Raw genomic sequence first — 23,786 nt, 5'->3', positions numbered from 1 at the left:
CTGAAGCCATATAATACCTATAAGAAACAATTTAGCACTCAATTAGTGCTTGGAATTTTAAATAGTTTTCATTACACCCTGTCCACACTTGCATTCACATATGTTATCTCATTGTTCCCAAAACTTCCTACTGTTTTAGTTTTCGTCTTCATTTTTTTCTCTCCAGGACTGTTGAAATAATCTATTTCCCCCATTCTCTCCCCCTCCCCCAAGTCTGTCTGCTGACTGTAGCCAGAGTGATCTTTCTAAAATACAGAGCTGTCTCTGTCACTCCTGCTTAAAATCCATCAAAGTTCCCCCTCTGCTTTTAGAAGAATGTTCAAATTCTTCAGCATGACATAAAAGTGTTTCCTGATCTGCCCCTGCCTGTTTCACTAGTTTCATTTCCTGTCTTGGCCTTACAAGCACCCAGTACTCCAGCATCATTTAAAACCTTGTAGATCTCTACCTGAAATGCCTGTACCCTCTTTTCAACTGGACTACTTGATGCTTACTCTTCAAGGTAAGTAGTTACCGCTTCTGGAAAGCCTTTGTTGACTGAAATACGAGTTCCTCTTCTGTGCTCCAGTAGCACTCTGTTAATACTTCTTATCCAAACTTGTATTGTCATCATCTTACTTAGCTTGTCTCTCTCTCTAATTAGATTCTGTTACACTATAAGATGTATAAGAGCCGGGACTCTTATTCATCTCAGTTTTTCAAGTGTCTGAGACAAAATAGGTGTCAGTAAATGTTTCTTGAACAAATAAATGAAGGAATTAAGATAGCGTTAGATATAAGCTGTAGCAGGGACCATGTTCATTTGTGTATTTACTGGGCTTGACTTAGCTTGATATGTGGCCTGAGGGGTGCTCTGTGTAGCTTAATTGAATGATATAGAGTTGCCCTTTGTTTTAGTTTATTAATATCCATGTTTTGATAGTATAAACAGGAAAAGGGCTTTATGGCTACTTGAGAAGAACATTTGAATTTTTTGTGTGTTTGAGAAAGGACAGATTTTTCCCTAAGGTCTTGTTTCCTCTATCTTTAAAATGAAGGGGTTGGACAATCCAATCTCTTAAGGTTTTTTTCCATTTCCAACACCCAACCATTACCAGTTGTAATCCCTGGATCTGGACCTATGGAGTACAAACTAGATTGTCTCACTTTGTTTTTTCTAAGCAGCTCCATCACACTATTGAGTCATTTTAAATTTAAGTTGCAAAATGGCCAAACCCTGTAAGTGAACTGTTGTTGTCTCCCGTCTAGAGACTGCTATGCCTTTGGTTTTCTTGAGCTTTAGCACAAGACTTAAAGGTATCCTAGTTAAATTTTGTTTTATGAGATTTGGTGTATTTTTTGAGATTGCTTTGAACTTTGATTCCTCCATTTATGACATTAGCTGGGCATCCTCCATTTGTATTATCTAAAAATTTGTTAAGCATATAATAGGAAAATAATAAATATTTAAAGTCATATATCTAATGTCTTTGCTCAAATAACTAAAGCATTAGGTGTTTTAATCAAGGTGGAGTCTTTGTCTTTCTCTTTCCTTAGCTATTTTTGTCTAGATTTGTGCAATGTGGCAGAAAGACCACCAAACTTGGAGTCAGAAGATCTGGGTTCTAAGCCCTGGTTCTTCTGTGTACTACTATGTGATGTTAGACAGGTTGCTTAATTCCTCTGGACTTCAAATGTCTGATCTATATGAGAAGAAAAAGACTGAGGTCTCTAATTTTCTGTGATTCTGGCAATGCAATCATCTGGCCTGTACTTGGAAGTAGTATGGAATTGTGGTTGAGAGTCCGCGGTCAGACTGCCTATATTTTCATCCTGCCTCTGCCCCTACTGGCAGAGTGATGTTAATCTGTCTGGGCCTCTGTTTCCTCATCTATAAAATGGGGTTAAAAATACTGCGTGGTTGTTTTGAGTTCATTCTTAGAATATATTCTGCACATGGTAAGGACTATATAATTGTTTGCTATCATTATTATACTTTTTTTCAGAAAAGATATCATTGAAGATATAGTACTTTCCTGTGGACTGCTGAAACAAAATATAAATGCTTGTCTTTACAGCTGGGAATTGAGAAATGTGATAGAAGCCAATATGGGAGTATATAAAAAGTTAGCGATATATTATGAGAAGGAAAGACTTCTGTGTCTTCTTTAATATCCTTAATATTGGGTGATTTGAGTGTTTTAGGAAATAAATTAAATGTATAGCTTCAATTTTCCATGCTATTATAAGAAAGCCAGTAGCTGTAAATTCTTGGATAACTTCTAGACATATGTGGAAATACTGGCTTGAATCGCTTCCCTCCACTCAACGTTTTAAAGATCTGCATATAGCAGCCAGATTTACCTTTTCCTGGCTCTGACATCTCTGGACATCTCGTAAACTATGAAATGACTAAAAGTTGGGCAAAAAAGAAGGGGAATGGCCTGGATAATCACTATAGAGGCTGGTTTCCTCTGGCTAATCAGAAACTGACTGTCTTAATCAAAGTCTCCTTCCTACTGTCAGCAGCAGCTTCCCTTTTGAGGCTCAAGACCTCCTAGGATCCTAAAGGCAAGGCCTGTCTCCTGCCAGCTAGACTGACCTTTTCCCCAAGACTCGCCTACTTTCCTCAGTCTGCAGTGCCTGCAGGGAAAATGGGTTCTGTTTGGATGCCAGGGGAGTGAGGAAAAGGCAGGCTTTGGTTCACCTTCCTCAAACCTTACCCAGAATTGATTATTTTGATTTTTGGAGACTGCAAAATTATTTATTATTTCTAGAAGTTGCCCCACATATTCATTTGGGATATGCCGTAAATCTCCAGTTGGCCATAGTCATGTGTTTTTATTTCTTAACCTTCCCAGGAATACTCCGCCTCCTTACATATACAGCTCCCCCACCTAGTTTAGTTGTTCTGGTTTAGGTCTCTCTCAGAGACAGCAGGGTCTAACAGGAGGCATAGCTTTGGAGCTGGACAGATGGATATATAATCTGGTCAAGTTATTTAACCTTTTTAAAGTATTTTCTTCTCCAAAATGGAAATGATAACACCTTTCCTAGAGAATTGCTGTTGGGACTAAATGAAATGATATTTAAAGTTCTCAGCACATTACCTGTGAACTAACAGTTACAGTAGGTGCTCAATTAGTTTTAGCTTAGCTTATTGTCTGCCTTCTAAATCTGTTAGAGCCTGGGATATGAAGACCGAAGATAGTCCCAGCACTCAAGGAATTTAAATCTAATAAAGGAAAAGGTTACTAAATATGAATCAGGGAATGTTTATTCCCTTTTCTTCTCTCTTCCCTATTTCTCATGCATTTCTTTTCCTAGGATAAGGTAAATTCTAGGAGGACTCTTCCTAATAAGAGGAACAAACGTAGTAGAGTTGTCATAGGTTATCGGGGTGACTGGGAGCATAGTCAAGGAGGGATAAAGTCAGTTGTGAGTCCTGTTATTAGTAAGTAGTAACAGGATTACTACCAGTTTGTAGGTGGGAGGGATGCCCAGTAGGGGCTGAAGAAAGCTCTGAGGGACTGAGGAAGCTCTAAGGGACTTCCTTCCTCTGAGAGAAGGAAGCTTTGAGGGACAGGGCTCTTCTAAACTAAACTCAGTAGCCTGCAAGCAGGCTCGTGTTAACCTTTTCTCACTTGCAGTCTTCTGGGTTAATCTCTGGAAACTTGCTTTCCTGGGTGCTGCCCCTCCCTCCTTGCCTTCAGGAACAGGATTGGAAGTAGCATTAGCCTGAAGAAGTTGTTCTATTTAGGGAGCTAGAGCAGAGGGCCAGTGATTAGGCCCTTATCTGCAGTGGGGCCTTTGTGAGTGGTTTGGGGCCAGGATCAGAGTGTTGTCCTGACATTGACAGAGGCTCCGCTTTTCTATCCCCTGGTTGAGTCAGAATTGTGAAGAAGCAATAGATGGGCTGGGCCATCTGAATGAAAAAGCCCTTCATTGTGTTTCTTCAACATTCCAGTGTCTGGTACAATTAGCCAAGACTCAGAAAACAAGTTGGACAAACAAGCAAGCGGCCTTCCACTGATGGATAAAGGGATTTCTGGCACAGCTGAGTTAAGTGCGCTGACTGCAAAGACAAAGTGGGAGGGTCTCGGGAGGGGAAGGGGACTTTGGGATGACATTCCTGGCTGGATGAGGGGAAAGAATGGAGCAACAAGCAAGTGGTATTTTTGAAGTGGATGAAATCTGCCATGCTAATCTACCTGAGAGGCTGGCTGGGTCTGGGTGCTCTGTAAAGGAAGTGGAATCACTGGGGAGAGACTGTGACTCTTCCCTTTGGGAAGCTATAAATGTGGGGAAATGAAGCTCCATTTGGAATCTAGGAATCTGTTGGCAGCGGACAGTGTATGGGCTTGTTCCTTTGTAGTCTCTCATTGTGGGACCTTCTGAATTGGTTAACACTTTATATGTACTTCTGCCTGAGAAGAGGCAAGCCCGAGGAGCAGGTTATTGGGCAATGGATGCACTGTTCCTGACTTGGCAGTAAGCCGTTTTACCTCACCAGCTCTCCTGCAACTGTCTGAGATTCACCAGGTCACTGCTATGCAAATGGAGGGTAACACAAAGACCAGCTTCTACCTGCTCAGGCTTACTCACTTAATAACTCGGCTGGACTTTTGCATATGAAGCTCTTACCTCTTCGTACTGCTGTTGGTCTGAAAACACTGAGCTGGTGCCGCTTTTGAATAGGATGCTATTTGCCTGAAGACCTGGACCCAGGGAGGAGCTTCCTCTCTGACCTCAAGGGGAGGAGGAGGTCAGTAGGAAGTGGTGGGTGGAGCCACTTCTCTGTACTTCTGCTGTCTCTCTCTTGTTCATCGCACAGCACTTTGGCTATCTGTCTCTCTCCCTCAAAGCCATTTTTGAGGAGCTGCAGAGGGTGCAGAGGCCACAAGCTGGAGGGTCTTTGGGACACCCTCCTTTTAGGCGGTGTCAGCAGACATAGGGGCGCCATGTGGCCTGGTTACCAAGATGAGCAGGAGTTCAACGCCCACCTGGTGTGCCGCATGTGCTGTATGGGTTAGTATGTGAAGTTTTTTTCCTTGTCTGGGCCTGAGGATCCCAAATAGCCCTTGCTCTCATTGATTCATAGGAATGCATGGGCTTTGAAGCCTTGCAGGCATTTCAACCTTTGGGCTTGTTAAAATGTGCAATGGAATAGACTGGGTGCCCTACTTCCTGGGGAACTTCATAAGCTTGTAGTGACTGGCAGTTAAGAGCCTAAGCTGTGGGTGTGGGACTTTTTTATAGAGATTGAATTCATGCTCATGCTTCTGCCTGTATCAGGAAACCACTTTTAAATTATGTTGCATAGTTCTGAAAGTCCAGGGTGTATTTTTAGCAGAAGTTGGTTGGTTACGGAGTCCACCTCTGAGCAGACTGGATGATGGGGGTGGGGGTGGAGGGAGGAGTCATGGCCTAGGTTTCCTCTTTGGGGCTGACTGCTAATTCCCTTTACACTTAGTCTCTTCTGCCAGCTGTGAGGAAGGAAAAAGGCTTGAAGGTGATCTGGGGAAAGGACCTAAAGAAGAATGGGAGGCTAGGAGAAGAGTCATGTTGGCTGTGACTTAGAGCTCTCTTGATAAAGGAGAAGAATTAATTTAAATAATGTTCTGTGACCTTGAGCAAGTGGCCTAGGCTTTTTGGCCCTCGGTTTCCTTGGCTTCCAAACTGTAGGGTGTACAGACTGGTGCTGGAATGAGACATCAACTCCTCAATTCCCTGTAAAATGAAAAAGATAAGGAAAATGTTAGTGTGCCTTTCATAAAGCTAAACTTACTTAAAGAACTTTCCTTTATTCTGAAATTGCCCTTCCTACTTTTTTTATGTTAAAATGTCTGTCCTTTATTTTACAAAAGAGTTGTTATTAGATGGTAGATAGTTTTTGGATAGTCTTACTCAGCAAAATAAAAAGTTGACAACTTAGGTTTTGTAATTTATTTTGAAACATTTGTGAAATCTAAGTTTGGGAACTAATGGATTAATAGTCTACTAATATCTTTTGATTTTATACTCTGTGCCTCTAAAACAGAACAAGATTGTGACCCAAATAGGCAGATTTTCACTAAAATTGAAATCGCTGTTTGTTTGCTCGAGAGAGGACCTCGAAAGAAACCTCAGAAGGGGGTAGCAGAGCTAGGGTTCTGATCCCGTCTCCTGACTGCTAGGCCAGTACTGCCAAATATTTAAGCACTTTTTGAGAAACAAAGCTGGTACTATAATAATGTTTGGGGCACAAAGAGGGTCAGTTTTAGTCAGTTATTGCCATGTAGTCCAGCTTTTTATCTTTCCGGTATCATTAAGATTTCCTTCCTGAGATCTAGAGGAAAGAATCTTCCGCATCTGAAAGTGCTTGGAGATAAAAAGGGCCCTTTTTCTATAATCAACAGAGAAATATAAGGAAGTCTAGAATCTTTATGGAAAGTTTCAGGGCAAAAACATTATTCTCCCAGCTCACCCTACCTCACTTAATCCCCTGGAGGCAGTGTAGCCTAATAGTTAAGAAAAGGGATTTTGACATAAACTGTCTGCATGGGGCTCCTAAACTGTCTGCATGGGGCTCCTGCTCAACCACTTAACAGCTATTTGAACTGGGAAAAGTGTTTAACCTTTCTATGCGTTGGTTTCTGCATTTGTTAAAAGGGGATTAACAGAGACCCTAACTCAGTCATGAGGAGTAGATGGTCTTGGAGCACTTAGCCCAGCACAAGCTCCCCAGGTGATTTGTATGGCTAATTCACAGATCGGTATTTGGACACCATGGACCTAGTCCAAACTCTCACTTTATAGATCAAATTCAGATTCAAAGAGGGGAGATGAGTGTCCTATAAGGTAAGAACCATAGACTAGAGGCCAGCAAATTGAAGTTATAGACCCGATTCTGCCCCTATGTGACTTTATCTAAGTTCTTAAATCTCTCTGGGCTTTGATTTCTTTATCTTTGAGAAGATTTTTTGAGGATTCTTAAGCTTCTGTATCTCATTGTATCTATGAAGTATTTAATTTTTCTGAATATGTTACTCCAATTAATACTCCAGAAACTACTGAGCTTCTCTCCCTCTTCCCTTCTCCTCGTATGCCTCTCCCTCCATCTCTGTGGCTCTTTTCTTTTGCCACCATGCTTACTCCTGGCTTATTTCTTTATCTAATTTCTGCCCTGTATTCTCTGATTCCCAATAGCAAAGAATTATCATTAATAAAGTTCAGGTTTTCTTAAGAAATAACACAATATTTTAATTTTGCATTAGGTTTCTACAGTTATCACTCCCCTAAGTTCCCAAGTCTCAATCCTCATTGAGACATTCTAAGTCTGCACCAACCCTTGGTGATAGATGCCTTGCATGAGTCCCTGTTTATAGTTTGTACCTCTCCTCTTCTCTTAGTTATCTAGGACTATATTGTGTTGCCTTCTAATAATTTCATGGCAGAGTAGAATGTGGTGGTTAAAAGTCCATGGTTGAAAGTCAATGACAGACTTGGATTTGAATCTCGATTCTGCTATGTACTAATTATGTGACTTCTGGCAAATTATTATTATTTTTTAATAATTTTATTTGTTTATTTATTTTTCCCCCAAAGCCCCAGTAGATAGTTGTATGTCATAGCTGCACATCCTTCTAGTTGCTATATGTGGGACGCGGCCTCAGCATGGCCGGAGAAGCGGTGCGTCGGTGCGCGCCCGGGATCCGAACCGGGGCCACCAGCAGCGGAGCGTGCACACTTAACCACTAAGCCACGGAGCCGGCCCCTAGCAAATTATTAATAAGCGTTTCTGACCATCAATTTGAACTATAAAATGAGGATAAATCATGCATACTTGCTAGAGTTGTGAGGATTAAGTCAAATACTAAATGAGACAGGCTTCACACAGTGCCTGACACAGAGTAAACACAATAAATATCTAAGTCAGACTTATCTCTCAAAGTTGACTTATATACTTCTGAGGATAGGTATCACTTTTAATGCTGGTGCCATTATACATTATTGGTAAGAACATTTTAATTGCTTAATCTCCAATTCAGCTCATTTTCTTTCTTCCTTTTTTTTTTTTTTGTGAGGAAGATTGGCCCTGAGCTAACATCTGTTGCCAATCCTCCTCTTTCTGCTTGAGGAAGATTGTCGCTGAGCTAACATCTGTGCCCATCTTCCTCCACTTTATATATGGGATGCCACCGCAGAGTGGCTTGATGAGCGGTGCGGAGGTCCGCGCCCAGGATCCAAACCTGGAAACCCCGAGCCGGCCTCCAGCCCATTTTCTTTGAGTTTACATTAAGTGGTGCAAAGTCTCCTGGGTCCGGATGTGGCAAGAAGAATTTAGGAAAGCTGTAACTGTAGAAGGGACATCCAAATGGAAATGCCTGCTCCCTGCTGAAAAGCAGTCTTTTAATTATTATTTGAGAATACTTCTTAGTCTGGCTTTGAAAATACCATCTTAAAGTGTCCTTGTAGAAATATCCTTGGCACATAGTGGGCTCTCAGTATATATTTGTTAAATGAATGAGTATTCTTGAGTGCCTACTATTATCCTAAATGTTGGATATTTAAGGAAATTTAAAATGTAGTTCTTGACTCCAAAGAGCTCAAGTTCAGATAGAGAAATAGGATTTATGTATAGAGATATCTAACAATCAGAGAAATAGGATTTACATATAGAGATATCTAACAATGGGTTTTGTATGCTTGGTGCCAAGTAAATTGAGTAAACACAGGCATCTACAGGCATCCAGAGGTAGCTGGCATAGCCAGAAAGATGTAAAGGGAGAAGTGGGACTTCAGCTTGACCTTGTAAGGAGGCTCTAAATTAGATAAACCAAGAAAAGGAGGTAGAAATTCCAACAGGGGGAAGAGGGTGAACACAATGAGATCTCAATGTTTGTAGTTGAGTCATGGAGGGGAGAGTCTAAAGATAAGGTTGGAAGAGTAGATTGATTGTAAATTCCTTCAGGTCAGAGGCCATGTTTTATCTTTATCTCCTCCAGCCACCTAACACAGTGAATAAAAACTGGAATCGAATTTCAAATAGTTGTAGTGGACTATGGAAACGAAGGACTTAGACTTGATCCTCTGGTTTTCTGGGAGCTATGAAAGGATTTTGAGGGCCGGCCCTGTGGCTTAGTGGTTAAGTGCACGCACTCCGCCGCTGGGCGGCCCGGGTTCGGATCCCGGGTGCACACCGACGCACCGCTTCTCCGGCCATGCTGAGGCCGCGTCCCACATACAGCAACTAGAAGGATGTGCAACTATGACATACAACTATCTAGTGGGGCTTTGGGGGAAAAGTAAATAAATAAATAAAATTATTAAAAAAAAAAAGGATTTTGAATAGAGGGATGATATGGGCAAAGTGGTGCTTTAGGAAGATTTGTTGAAATAGGCTATCTGCTCTACTTGTCATAGCCTCAGCTGTCAACTGTTAGCTTCAAATCTGTATCCTCAATTCTGACTGCTCTTCTGAATTCTAGACCTAAGGTCCTGCCAACACCTCATTCTTTTTCTTTTACTTCACCCAACCTACTCTCACCCAATCTGTGCCTCCTTCTATTTTCCTTATCTCAAGGTACCACTCCTCCCAGTTGCTCTGACTAGAAACATTAGAATTATCTGGAACTTTCCCTTTCCTTAACACATCTAGTCAATAGTTAAGGCCTATTGTTTCTGCTTCTACAGTGTCTTGGGGATCGGCCTGCCCTCTTTACATTCCTGCTGCCTCTGTCCTAGTTCATGCTCTTAGATTTCTTTTTTTGTCTGTCACTAGGCCTCTAACTTGTTCTTCTACCTCTTAGTGTCTCTGCTGCAGTCTGGCCTAAAGTCCAATGCCGGATTAATCTTTCCAAAACAGCTTCTGGTTCAGAAAATTTCAATGGTATTCTTTTATCTGAATTAAGGACATAGTTCTCACTCCAGCTTTCTGGAGTGATTTGGCCTCAGGTGACCTTGCTTCCTTTCTCATTACATTGCTAACTGTATGCAGTGCGCGTAGCCATACCATTCCCTAAAACACATCCTGTGTATTTATAAGTCTCCAAATCATTGCTCATATTTTTTCTTCAGTTTAGAATTCCTTAACCTAGGGCCGGCCCCGTGGCTTAGCGGTTAAGTGCGCGCGCTCTGATGCTGGCGGCCCGGGTTCGGATCCCGGGAGCGCCCCGAGGCACCACTTCTCCGTCCAACGCGAGGCCGAGTCCCACGTACAGCAACTAGAAGGATGTGAACCTATGACGTACAACTATCTACTGGGGCTTTGGGGGGAAAAACTGAATAAATAAAATCTTTAAAAAAAAAAAAAAAAAAGAATTCCTTAACCTGTTTTTGGGCTGCCAAAATCCTGCTTGTCATTCAAGGTTTAACTCAAACACTATGCCTTCCATGAACTCTTCTCCTACCCCTCTGTCAGAATTAATCAACTCTGTGTTTGTCGGCATGATTTTGCACAGCTTGTGTCTGGTGTGTTATTTGCTTGGTGTTATTGTTAATTATTTACATGTTGATCTCTGCCGCTAGATTGTAAACTTCACAAGGTTAAGGAACAAGCCTATTCCGACTCTCTATTTCCCTTCTCTGTTAGCTCAGGTATCTCATTTTTAGATTTCCAGGTGGTTGGTGCTTCTTGGGCTTCTTGAACCACTTGTGATTTTTCTGTGGCTCTCAGGGAAACAGGCAGAGGCTCTTCTCTCATTTGCTTTTTTTTGTGAGGAAGACTAGCCCTGAGCTAACATCCGATGCCAATCCTCTTCTTTTTGCTGAGGAAGATTGGCCCTGGGCTAACATGCTGTGCCCACCTTCCTCTACTTTATATGGGGACGCTGCCACAGCATGGCTTGACCAGCGGTGTGTCAGTGTGCGCCCGGGATCCAAACCGGTGAACCCCGGGCCACCGAAGCGGAGCGTGCTCACTTAACTGCTACGCCACCGGGCCGGCCCCAGTGCACTGGGACTATTTGTAGGCTATGTTGAATCAGAACACAGAACTTCGTGCCTCAAATGCGGGCTTTCATTCCTACCCTCGGCCTGTTCTCAGATTGCTCCTGTAGAGTAGGACAGATAGACCAACTATGATACCTCGCAGTAAGCACAAGAGGCAGATCACCTAAGTATGTAAGGGGTGGGAAAAGCTGCTGGAGGAGGTGATAGTTGAGTTGAATGCTGAAGAAAGAGTAGTCAGAGAAGTGGGGAGCTATATTCCATGCAAAGGGAACAGTAAATACAAAGGCAAGATTGCATTTTGGCAAGAATGTTCAGAAGGCTGGAATTTTTATGAAAGAGTAGAGAGGGATGAGTGGCAGGCAGGCATCACATCATAATGGGTCTTAGATCCCAAGCTAAAAAGAGTTTGAATATTATCCTGAATGGAGGCATCAGCCTTTGGAATCCAGTGGAGATGAGTTCAAATTTGACTTCATTACCTACCTTGTGATCTCAGGCAAGTTACTTAACCTCTCTGGGCTTTATCTTTGCAGTAAAATAATTTCTATCTTTCAGGGTTGTTGAACATTAGAAATAATATATGTAAGGTGCTTAGCACATAAGTAGGTGCTCAATAAATGTTAACTATTATTATTAGGAGGATAAGGAGTCACTGAAGGATTTTAAGGTGGACAGTAACAGATCAGTCTTGTCAGAAGGATTGCTGGCAGCGTGGAGAAGAATGATGTCTTAGTTAGTTGCGGCTGCTATAATAAAACTTTGGACTGGGTGGCTTAAACAGCAAACATTTATTTCTCACAGTTCTGGAAACTGGAATTCCAAGATCAAGGCAACTGCAGATTTAGTGTCTAGTGAGAGCCTTCTTCCTGGTTCATAGACATCTGTTTTCTCACTGTACCCTCTCATGGCAGAAAGAGAGTGAGAGAGCTCTCTGGGGTCCCTTTTATAAGGACACTAATCTCATTCATCAGGGCTCCACCATCATGACCTAATCATCTCCCAAAGGCCTTACCTCCTGTTACTATCATGTTGGGAGTTAGGATTTCAACATATGAATACTGAGGGGACACAAACATTCAGTCCATAATGGATTATAGCAGGGAAACCTATTAGAAGCAGGGAAAAAAATAAGAGTTCAGTTTTTTACACAAGTTGAGTTTGAGATGAGCATGAAATTTTTAGGAGGCAATTGGACATATGAGAGTGATATTTAGAATACAGGCTTGAGCTGAAGATATGGATTTAGAAATTATCAGTGTATAGGTTACAGTTGAAACCATGGGAGTAGATTAAATCATTCTGGGAGAATGTAGAGACCGACTCTTCTTAACTTTTTTGTGAAAAGCTATGGGTGGTTTTTCTTCCCACTATGTACATAACACCAAAAATTTTGCATGCAATTAGGTGGTTCAATTCCAAACCCATCTGCGGACCCTTGGGTCCATGGATATAAGACCAAGTTGTCAGGAATGTTAAGGTAGTTCTGCCATGTGGAGGTGGTGGGTGGTAGGGAATGGTCAATGACGGTGAGGATGATTTGAAGAAGATGGTATAGGGGATGGCATGGGCTTCAAATAGCAAAGGAGAGGGGCTGATGGATCAGTGGTATGGAAGTGACTCTGGGGGATTGGCAGTTGTGGGAAAAAGTGAGTCTTCTGCAGGACGGGCCTCTGTGGAGCCCTGTTATTGTCAAGTATTGTCAGTCATGTTTCTGTTAAAGAGGTGAACAAAATTGAGAATGAAGGAGAGTTTGCCTACAAAGAAATGGGGGCTCTGTGAGACTTAGGAGAAGGGAGGGAGGGAGGAGATGTGCAGTGAGGGTAAACTGGGCAGTTTTGAGAGTTTGGCTGGTTGGTAATGGCTGGTGAGGAAATTGGAATGAGGGAAGTACTGGGGTAGGAGAGGGAGGGAGCAGAGCACTGATCAGGCAGATCAGTATATGAAGAGTGAGATTTAACCTTTGCAATATGAGTGTCCCAAATGCCAAGGCCACTCCACCCCTTCTGTTGGTGGTATCTACAGCTTTGAGTTTTTGGAGCTTGCTGTGGGGGAAGCAGGATATCACTCTGCTCCCCAGAGAATTATGATGCTAAGGAGACCTTGCCGTGACATGGTTTTTGAGACATATGATTCTGTCTAATCTGTAAAGTGACAACATGGTCAGGACAGAAGAGGAAGTTCAGATAGGCCAAAACTTTCCAACAACAAGACACTGTCTCGGAGTTCTGTGGAAACTGCCTCCACCATCCTGGAGAAACTGGAGTGTGGGCAAGGCAGCGGTATGGGAACTTGTTGCCCAGGTAGTGCTAAGCCAGTGCCTTTTGTGTGTTTGCTTTACAGATGAACGGGACCGTGTTCAGAAGAAGACGTTCACCAAGTGGGTTAACAAGCACCTGATGAAGGTAGGACTCCTTCAGAGAGGCTGCCCTGGCACCTCTGGCTGTCTTAGTCTGGATCTGTCAGTCCCTTCTCTCAGATAGTTCAGATTGCTTGCCATATGCCTGGGTCAATGGAGATACACGTGCCTTTTTTTTATTTATTTAAACAAATATAGTCATAACAGTGTGGAAACTTTTACTGATCAGTTTTTTGGTGAGGACAGTAATACATGCTGAGGTTGAGGATACCATGGGGTGATTTCTGAGATTCAAAGAACACTTTGCTTCTAGCTTTACAATATTTTATAAGCTCTTTTCTTTATTTTTTAATCTGATTAGTATGTAAGGATGGAGCAGAGGGGATTTTGTTCTCTTTCTATCTCTTAAAGTGCACAAAACTTAAATTTTTAGTTTAATGGATTTTTACATGTGTATATACATGTATAACCACCATGCAGTTTAAGATACAGAAGACTTCCAGAATGGCTAGGGTTGGGGGGAAAATTTATTATTATTTTTAAATACAGGAGAAACCAAGGCAGAGGCATGTTCAAGACCCACCTAAGGATAAACAGTGTGACTAACGTAGCAGTGATGATTCAAAAACAAAGTTTTTGAAAGTTGTGTAATAATTACTCAGATAATTCAAATAACTTTGAGTTATAAAGATTAGTGCTCTGGGAGAGGTCCCCAGTGACCTCTTAATTGCCATATCCAGTAGCCTAGTTTTATTTTCCTCTTATTTGATTTCTGTGTAGCATTTGATACTGTTTTTTATTTGTTTTTGCTGAGGAAGACTCACCCTGAGCTAACATCTATTGCCAATCTTCCTATTTTTGCTTGAGGAAGATTTGCCCTGAGCTAAGATCTGTGCCAGTCTTCCTCTATTTTGTAAGTGGGTCACTGCCACAGTGTGGCCGCCTACGAGTGGTGTAGATCCCTGCCCAGGAACCCAACCTGGGCCACCGAAGCAGAGTGCATCTAACTTAACCACTAGACCACAGGGCCAGCCCCTGCATTTGATTCTGTTGACTGACTGACTTCTTAAAACCCTCTCTTACATTGGCTCCTAGGATGCTGCTTTTCCTGAATTACTTCTTCCCTCTATGAATGTCTTTTTCCCTGCCTGTTTTACTGGCTTTTCCTCCCCTGACTCCTCCATGTTGATGTTCCCCAGGATCCTAACCTTGGCCATTTTCTGGTTTTGTTCTCCGTATTCTACTTGGGCGGTCTCATCTGTGTTAGTCACAGGGATCATCTGGTTGCACGGAATGCAGGGAAGCACCAGTAGAAAAGGATACAGGGCGGGGCCGGCCCCGTGGTGTAGTGGTTAAGTTTTCACATTCCGCTTCAGCAGTCTGGGGTTCGCTGGTTCGGATCCTGGGCATAGTAGACCTACTCACCGCTCATCAAGCCATGCTGAGGTGGTGTCCCACATAGAAGAACTAGAAGGACCTACAACCAGGATATACAATTATGTACTGGGGCTTTGGGGAGAAAAAAGAAAAAAAGAGGAAGATTCGCAGCAGGTGTTAGCTCAGGGCCAATCTTCCTCCAAAAAAAAAAAAAAAGAGTATGTAACTTTAAAAAAAAAAAAAGAAAAGGATACAGGGCGATCTCATAGAATCTGCTGTCTGGATGCAGCTGTGCTTTATGAAAACTAAACGTTACCAGGCAGCGCCTCTCTCTTTCCCTGTTTATGAGGCCTTGTAGTCCTTCATTTTAATTTTTTTCTGTATGTTTCCCACATTCATTTCTCTGCATTTCTCCCATTGAGCCATGGTGGCTGTGCCTCAAATGGTGATGTAAACCCCTGCGGCGACATGATTCTGAAGATACAAACACAATAAATCTGATTGGCTGGAGTTTTCTTTTTCTCCGTGGGTCAGGTGTCTATCTGTAGTTCAGTAAACTATGGCCAGGGAGATGGTTACATAAATCAGACGTGGCTCCTTAGGACCACTTGTTTAATGGGACTGCAGGTGAGGGCAATTTTCAAACTACACGATATGAATAGGGAGGTAATAATAGAGACATTCCTAAGCCAAAGACCTGTATATCTCACAGTGTACTTGACATGTTCATCTGGATGTTACCCAGACATATCCTATATTCAACACATCCCAAATTGCTAAATATTTTCACTCATGTACCTAGCTGTCCAAATTAGGAATCTAGAATCATACTATATCCAGTCCTGCCCACCTTCTCTCCCTGGTCACCAACTCCAATCAGTCACTTCCAATTCAGAAAGATGCTTGCATCTGACTTCTCCGTCTCTGTTAGCTCTGCTCTAGTGCAGAGTCTTTTCATCTCTTGCCTTGACCACTATAATAGATTCCTGTAAAGTTTTCTATATTAACAATGATAATGACAATAGTAATAATCGTTTATTGAGTACTTACTATAAATCAGACATTCTTTTTTTTTTATAGGCAGATCCACTGAATTAATCTTATTTATTTATTTATTTATCCCCCCAAAGCCCCAGTAGATAGTTGTATGTCATAGCTGCACATCCTTCTAGCTGCTGTATGTGGGACACGGCCCCAGCACGGCCGGAGAAGCGGTGCGTCGGTGCACGCCAGGGATCCGAACCCCGGCTGCCAGCAGCGGAGCATGCGCCCTCAACCGCTAAGCCATGGGGCGGGCCCATAATTTTTTTTTTTTTTTTGTGAGGAGATCAGCCCTGTGCTAACATCTGCCAATCCTCCTCTTTTTTTGCTGAGGAAGACTGGCCCTGAGCTAACATCCGTGCCCATCTTCCTCCACTTTATATGGGGCGCCACCACAGCATGGCTTGACAAGCAGTGCGTCGGTGCGTCTCCGAGATCTGAACCGGCAAACCCCAGGCCACCGCAGTGGAGCGCGCGCACCTAACCGCTTGCGCCACCGGGCCGGCCCCTGCCATGCTATTTTATGACTCTGTATCTTGGCTCATGCTGCTCCCTCTGCTTGGAATACCTTCCCCAATTCTGTTCTGCCTGGGTAACACCGACTTAACACCTCCTCAATAAATATTTTCCTGACTCCCATATGGAATTGACTGCCCTTTTCTTTGTGCCCTTACTGTACTCCTTATGTCCTTCTGTTATAGCACCTATAGCATTTATCTTTCACTAGATTGTAACTTGAAGGCAGGTATCGTGTCTTATTTTTTTAGTATCAGGGCAAAGAAGGAAGAGATAGAGAGAGGGAGAAAAAAACTGCCATTCCCCTCTAATTCCTTCAGTGTATGCCAGTTGCCTCTAGTTTGATGACACATAACTCTGTCATGATGCGGAGACCTTCACAACCTGGTTCTAACCTGTCCAGCTTCATTTCCAGGCGTTCTCCCCTGTGCAGCCTGTGCTGTAGCCACATGAAACAACTCACTGTTCCCTAAACACTGTATACTTTCACACTTCTTTGCTTATTAATTTCTGTCTCCCTAGAATGCACATCCTGACCTCCTCTGCCTGGCCATCACCCACTTAACCCTTCAAGGCCAAGGTCCAATTTCACCTTCCTGACATCCTGACCTCCATTCCTCAGACTAAATAAATTACAGCTCCACCTCTATTCCGTACCACTTTGAAGAGATGCCTTGTGTGTTCACGCATCAGTCTCCTGCTCATTGAGGCCTAGGACTGTATTGTGCTACTGTCCTACCGAGTCCTACACCAGGGACATGAGAGGTATCCACGATGTGTTTGTTGCTTTGAGTAAAGAATATTTCGATAGTGCTTTATAGCTTACAAAGCACATTCTTATCTGACTAGATCCTTATAATAACCCTGAAGGAGGTAAAGGTATTTTATCCTCTCAATTTTCACAGATAAGGAAAGTGAGAATTAGAAGGATGAAGTGACTTTCCCAGGATCATACAGCTAGTGAAGGATGGAGCTAAGGATCAGTCATGAGTCTTCTGACCAAAATTACTTGTTCTTTCTACTAAATATGTCCCCAACTTCTTCTGCTTTCATACCTCGTCTCTGACAATGGAAGAACCAACTTTATTCTGCCTCAAGCTTGTCCCCCTAAACTTTGTAGTTGAATACAAATGCTCTGGCTCCCTGCTGTTCATTTGTAGCTGATGTTGCCTGTTGGACCTCTGCTTCAGTGCTGTGTGATGACAGGAGGCCCAGGGAGGGAGAAACTAGACGAACACATCATAGCATTGTTAGAAATTGGAGGCCAGCCAGAGCTTTACTTAAATCCCTGGCTATTTTTCATCTCTTCTCAGGCCCCTGGCCTTACAATTCCAACACCATTTTCTCATCTTGGGATATTTCAGAGAGAGATTCACTGCTGATCAGGATCATTGCTCCATGCTGGAATTCTTTGAACTTTAGGCTGAGAATTAGGGATCGAGATTTGTTTTTTATAACACAAGCATCCTTTGTTTTGCCAGATTAATGTTGCCATTGGCAAGTAGACTGATGTAAGATCAAAACAACCAAGCCTCTCAAGTTCTAGATTTAGTTGACCTAGGATCTCTTGGATTCCCAAATATCTCTTTGGGAAACAATTTATTCTGGAATAAGAAAATTAATTTCTTGGCCAGCCCTATGGCATAGCGGTTAAGTGCGTGTGCTCCGCTGCTGGCGGCCCGGGTTCGGATCCCGGGCACGCACCGACGCACTGCTTGTTAGGCCATGCTGCGGTCACGTCCCACATAAAGTGGAGGAAGATGGGCACAGATGTTAGCTCAGAGCCAGTCTTCCTCAGCAAAAAAAAAAAAAAAAAAAAGAGGAGGATTGGCATGGATATTAGCTCAGGGCTGATCTCCTACACACGCACAAAAAAAAGAAAATTAATATCGTTTTATTCTTTGACAACACTGTTGGTCCAGTCTTTTTTTTTTTGGTGAGGAGGACTGGCCCTGAGCTAACATCTATTGCCAATCCTCCTCCTTTTTCTCCGCAAAGCGCCAGTAGATAGTTGTATGTCATAGTTGCACACCCTTCTAGTTGCTGTATGTGGGACGCCACCTCAGTGTGGCTGGATAAGCAGTGAGTCGGTGCGTGCCCAGGATCTGAACCCAGGCTGCCAGTAGCGGAGTGCACCCACTTAACCGCTAAAGCCACGAGGCCGGCCCAGTTGGTCCAGTCTTAAAAAGAGACTTGGTAAGCATCTGAAGTATATAAATAACTTAATTTAGAATGCAAGCCTATAAACACAAGAGTTCTGTTTATATGCCAGAACCATCAAAAAGAAAAATCTAGAGTTTTAAATGAGGTTTTATTTAAATTATCCTTGCCAGGGCCGGCCCCGTGGCTTAGCGGTTAAGTGCGCGCGCTCCACTGCTGGCGGCCCGGGTTCGGATCCTGGGCGCGCACTGACGCACTGCTTGTCCGGCCATGCTGAGGCCACGTCCCACATACAGCAACTAGAAGGATGTGCAGCTATGACATGCAACTATCTACTGGGGCTTTAGGGGAAAAAATAAATAAATAATAAAAAAAATTATTAAAAAAAAAAGAATAAAAAATAATATTAAAAAATAATAATAATAAATAAATAAATTATCCTTGCCATATCTCTAGGTCCTGGTAACTGATAAAGTATATCCCCCCAAAGAGAACTTCAAGAAAGGATGAGAGGATGAGACAGAACTGAGAGCATGAGCCCCTGAGAAGGAGGAGAAATGCTTTTTCTGGTCAGTTCCTATTGCCTTAAGAGGTTAATAGGTAGAAAGGAAAGGCCAATATTTAGTCCAGCATATGGAATCGTTCTTCCCATTTTTGTTTGTGTATGTAGTCTAGAAGCCACTGGCATCCCTGGAATTTTAGTTAAGAATTCCAGATAAACCAGAAAAACTTTTCAAACTCCAAATTTTTGCTAATGTTCTTAACTTTTCTGTCTGTTTGAGGCTCTCTAGTTGAACATGGGGTAGTAGATAGCTCTAATGCTTCCATGCACTCTCCCCTGTACCATCTCTGCTGTAGCCACATGAGACACTGTGACTCCCTAAACACTGTGTGGACTTGCATACCTCTTTTCTTATTCATGTCTGTGGGAAAGGTCAGAAGGAGACTGGCAGTGGAGTTTTATTAAAGGTTGACAAAGTAGTGCTGGTTAGCCACAGAGGAGAGGAGCATTGCCTTTGTTGTCCAAGTGTGACCCTATGGTGATAGTTCATGGCTATCTCTGCCTGGACCTGAGTTTTCAGGGCTTGATTTCACTCTGAACACATCTCAATCCTCACAAAGTTTTGAGCCTACACTTGGACTTGCATTCTCTACTCCCTATGTGTGCCTGAGTGCCTGCTTATTAAGTAAAGCTACGCTTTGTGGGTTTTAGAGTCATCCTCAGGGAATCTTTGTTAATCAAGTTTGGCTGGTACCACTGTTAGATTCTTCAAAACATAAGAATTCTCAAATCAGAGAGAAGATAGGATTCTTATCTGCAAAGAGCCTCATGCTTTGCTCCCGTCTCTCACTCTACTTACTCCATCCAGCAGGGCTTCCCAGCCTCCACTCTCATTCCCTGCATTTAAGCAGTTCTTTCCTGAGTGAAAAGTCTAGGACAACTATAATCTATAGCTTTTCCTCAAGGTTAAATTTGGCCATTGAATCAATGTGGAATTCCCTTCTTATAGTTTAGCAATCTGTAAATTCACAAATCCATTCAAAGTTACCAGGCTGACTTTCACTTGCCCTGAAGTGTAGATGAGAGTAACTAACAAACTCTTCTCTTTAAAACTTTCTCCCCTGACCTATTTTTTGCTGTTCAACATAACTTGGATTAAGGAAATTGAGCAGCTTATTTTTTCTTTTAACAGTCTCAGAGGAAAGCTTTGCTAGATCAGATTTTCTACAGGTATCAAAGAATGCTACATGATAATCCTTAGTTCTTTTTGGGGGGGAGGGGTTCCTCTTATAATTTAATAATGTTGATAATATGTCATTTCTACCCTTCAAGCATCATGGAAGCCTTGTGAAGGAAAAGAGCACTGAATTTGGAGTCAGAAGACAGTGATCTGACACTTCATAGCTAAATGATCTAACACACGTTATTTAACTTCTCTGGGCAATGCTTTTCCCGTCTGTAAACTGAGAGTGTTATTGTTAAATAATCGTTAAAGTCCCTTTGGGCTCAGAGTCTGAATCTAAGCACTTATGTGCAATTTATTCCCTTTGCTAAAGCCACTCAGGAATTGGGGAAAGCTGTTTATTTTTTTATAACGTCAAGCCAATCTTTAAAAAATTGGGAGAGCAGACTTTTCCTTGGCTTATTAATGCATGAGGTTTGGGGAGTGTTGGCTTGGGTTAGGGTGGACTTGGTCTCTCAAAATTTAGTCATTCATTAATTTTTAAAAATAGGTTTTTTGTTATATAATTCATACAATTCAATACAGTATCATACAGTTCACCCATTTAAAGTCTTCAGTAGCTTTTAATATATGCACAGAGTTGTGCAACCATCACCACAATTAATTTTAGAACATTTTCATCACCCCAGAAAGAAACCCTGTACCCTTTAGTCATCACTCATGACCCCCTCATACCCTCCTCCAGCACTAGGCAACCACCAGTCTACTTTCTTTTTTTTTTTTTTAATTTTTAAGATTTTATTTATTTATTTATTTTCCCCCCAAAGCCCCAGTAGATAGTTGTATGTCATAGCTGCACATCCTTCTAGTTGCTGTATGTGGGACACGGCCTCAGCATGGCCGGAGAAGCAGTGTGTCGGTGCGCGCCCGGGATCCGAACCCGGGCCGCCAGCAGTGGAGCACACGCACTTAACCACCAAGCCACGGGGCCGGCCCCACCAGTCTACTTTCTGTCTGTCTAGATTTGCCTATTGTAAATATCTCATATAAATGGAATCGTACACTATGTGGTCTTTTCCTTTGTAACTGGCTTCTTTCACTTAGCATAATGTTTTCAAGGCTCATCCATGTTATAGCATGTTATAAATCCTTATAAATCTTTATATAAATCCTCATATACCACATTTTGTTTACCCATTTGTTGATTGATAGACATTTGGGTTATTTTTACTGTTTGGCTATTATGAACAATGAGTGCTGCTGTGAACATTCATTCATTCAAAAATATGTACAAGTTTTTTTCTGGACATGTTTTCAATTCTCTTGGGTATATACCTGGGAGCAGAGTTATTGGATCATATGGTAACTTGTGCTTAGCCTTTTGAGGAACTGTCAGACCATTTTCCAAAGCAGCTGCATGAACAGTATATGAGGGTTCCAATTTCTCTACATCTCCACCAACACTTATTACCTGTCTTTTTGATTGCAGTCATCCTAGTGGGTGTGAAGTGGTATCTCACTGTTTTTTTGATTTACATTTTCCTTATGGCAAATGATATTGAGCATCTTTTCGTGAGTTTGTTAGCTATTTGTATATATTCTTTGGAGACATTCACTAATTTTGACAGTGATTTTCACAAGGAGTGCAGACAGGGAAGGACCTGGATAGTTGAAGTTTTTCACTCATCTTATTTGTTGACAGAATAGCATAATTATTTGTTGGAAAGAAACATACGTATTGATGATTCCTGAGCACTCTTGGCTTCACTTGGCTGCCTCTAAAACTTCTGGTGCTTAGTCCACTGGACTTTTTCTTAAGAGATTTATGGAAAACTTTTTTTTGTGTGTGTGAGGAAGATCGGCCCTGAGCTAACATCTGCCAATCCTCCTCTTTTTGCTGAGGAAGACTGGCCCTGGGCTAACATCCATGCCATCTTCCTCTACTTTATATGGGACGCCGCCACAGCATGGCTTGCCAAGTGGTGCGTCGGTGCGCGCCCGGGATCCGAACCAGCGAACCCCGGGCCGCTGCAGCGGAGCACGCACAGTTAACCGCTTGCACCACCGGGCCGGCCTCTATGGAAAACTTTAGAGAGGTGACCTGGTATGTGCAGAAGAGGCGAAGACTTTAGAATGGGGCAGACCTAGGTTTGATCAGCCTGGCCGTTTATTAGCTGTGTGATCTTGGGATGTTAATTGAGCCTTCCAAGTCCCATCTCTGCATCTGAAAATTTCTGACATAGCAGCACTAGTAAATGTTAGCTAGTTCTTTATGCTTCTCTAGGCAGAGCTGTGTCCAGTATGCTTCAGAAGCAGATGGCTGTTCTCTGTTGTTGAAAATACTCCAGCAAAAAACCTCAGTACAGTCCCCTCCCCTATTATCTCTGTCTGTATTTCTCTACTGGTTTTTGTAGTTATTTTGTTATAATCAGACAAAGAATGAGAGACATAATAAGCTAGTTCTCATCTAAGTTTCTTGTAAAATGGTTGAATTTTGCTATTCACGGGTATAAAACATAACTGGAATTTTCAGAAAGAGATATTGGGGCCTTGATGTGAAATTAACTTTACATTTCAAAGTGCCTCCTTTTTCTTTTCAGTATTCTGTGGTGTTTAGCATGCTATTGATAACATGATCTTACTTGATCTTCAACCCTACTATAATTTATTTAAATAATTATTTGATGCCCCTCCCAATTTTTATACCCTATGTTCAAGTGTTAGTTATCAAAAATAAATCCCTTATTGTTGTCTCTTCTCTTATTAACCCTTAATATCAAGTATTTAATATTTTCTGACCTTTTTTTTTAACCTACCATTCATTTATAATCTGATTTTCATTCCACCACTCTCTGGGAAATTATTCTCACAAAAAACATGCTCGTATTTGTAGGATAATTAAAAAACCCTTTGTTAGTCCTCATCCTCCTTGTCCTGTAGCATTAGACACTGGGACCATCCCCCCTTTAATTACAGTTTCTTGGTTTTCTGCCTACCTCTCTCACTGCTTTTTCCCTCCCCTGTCTTTTGTTGATTGCTTTTCCATCTCCTGCCTTCTAATTTTGGCTATTCCCTCAGGCTCAGTCCTTAGCACTCTGCTCTTCTTGCCTGCCCCTAACCCAGAAAGCCCAACATTTCCCATGTCTCTAGCTAGCACCTCTATGCATATGACTTCTAAACTTAAGTTCTCGGCTGACCCAAATTGAATGCTGGTATTTCCAGCTGCTTCAAGAACATTTCCATTTGTAGCTCCTTTGCTGCCATTTTAAATTCAACATATTTAAAATTGAACTTATCAAATCCACTCCCTTTACAACCCTTATGACCTGCTTATTTCTGTTAATGGTGCACTGTGGTCGTTTCAGGCCCCAAGCTTAAAGCCTTGAACTCATTTGAGGGAGAGGTCTTGAAATCTGGGAGCCACTGGTTTGCTGGACCAGTTTACATGGGCTCACGAGAGCCAAATATTAAATTTTTGGGAATTTTGTGAGCTGGTTGCTAAGCACAGCCGTGATTAAAAATTAAACTATATAAACTTACAATTAAATAAATTATATTTAAAATAAAGGTAATAAATACTCAAAACTCATCACTTCATAATTATTTTACTACATGTTATTATTGTCTATGCTCTTGAGGTTAATTATGTCTTTTGTATCTCTATGATGGAAATACTGTATAATGCTGTGCTACTGTGCACTTCTTCCCAACATCGCATTTAGTAATATTATATTGTAGCT

The 23,786-nt window shown here is 42.1% G+C and overlaps 1 protein-coding gene across 14 annotated transcripts in view; it reads left to right on the top strand.

Annotated features, from left to right (window-relative positions):
* MACF1 (microtubule actin crosslinking factor 1) overlaps nt 1-23,786 on the top strand; it is a 330,651-nt gene that overhangs the window by 106,161 nt on the left and 200,704 nt on the right. For 13 of the 14 annotated variants that reach the window (XM_087446236.1, XM_087446232.1, XM_087446235.1 and 10 more), the window contains exon 2: nt 13,252-13,313. In XM_087446236.1, the coding sequence (XP_087302362.1) occupies nt 13,252-13,313 (62 nt within the window). Of the gene's footprint in view, nt 1-4,846; nt 5,008-13,251; nt 13,314-23,786 lie in introns of those variants that run through there. The other variant, XM_087446229.1, reaches the window with a different exon arrangement.

This window comes from Ceratotherium simum, chromosome 22 (assembly GCF_057802395.1).
Source record: "Ceratotherium simum simum isolate JZ-2026a chromosome 22, ASM5780239v1, whole genome shotgun sequence".
Taxonomy (NCBI): domain Eukaryota; kingdom Metazoa; phylum Chordata; class Mammalia; order Perissodactyla; family Rhinocerotidae; genus Ceratotherium; species Ceratotherium simum.
The sequence above is the reverse complement of the archived record's forward strand: the minus strand, read 5'-3'. Positions and strand labels throughout refer to the sequence as shown.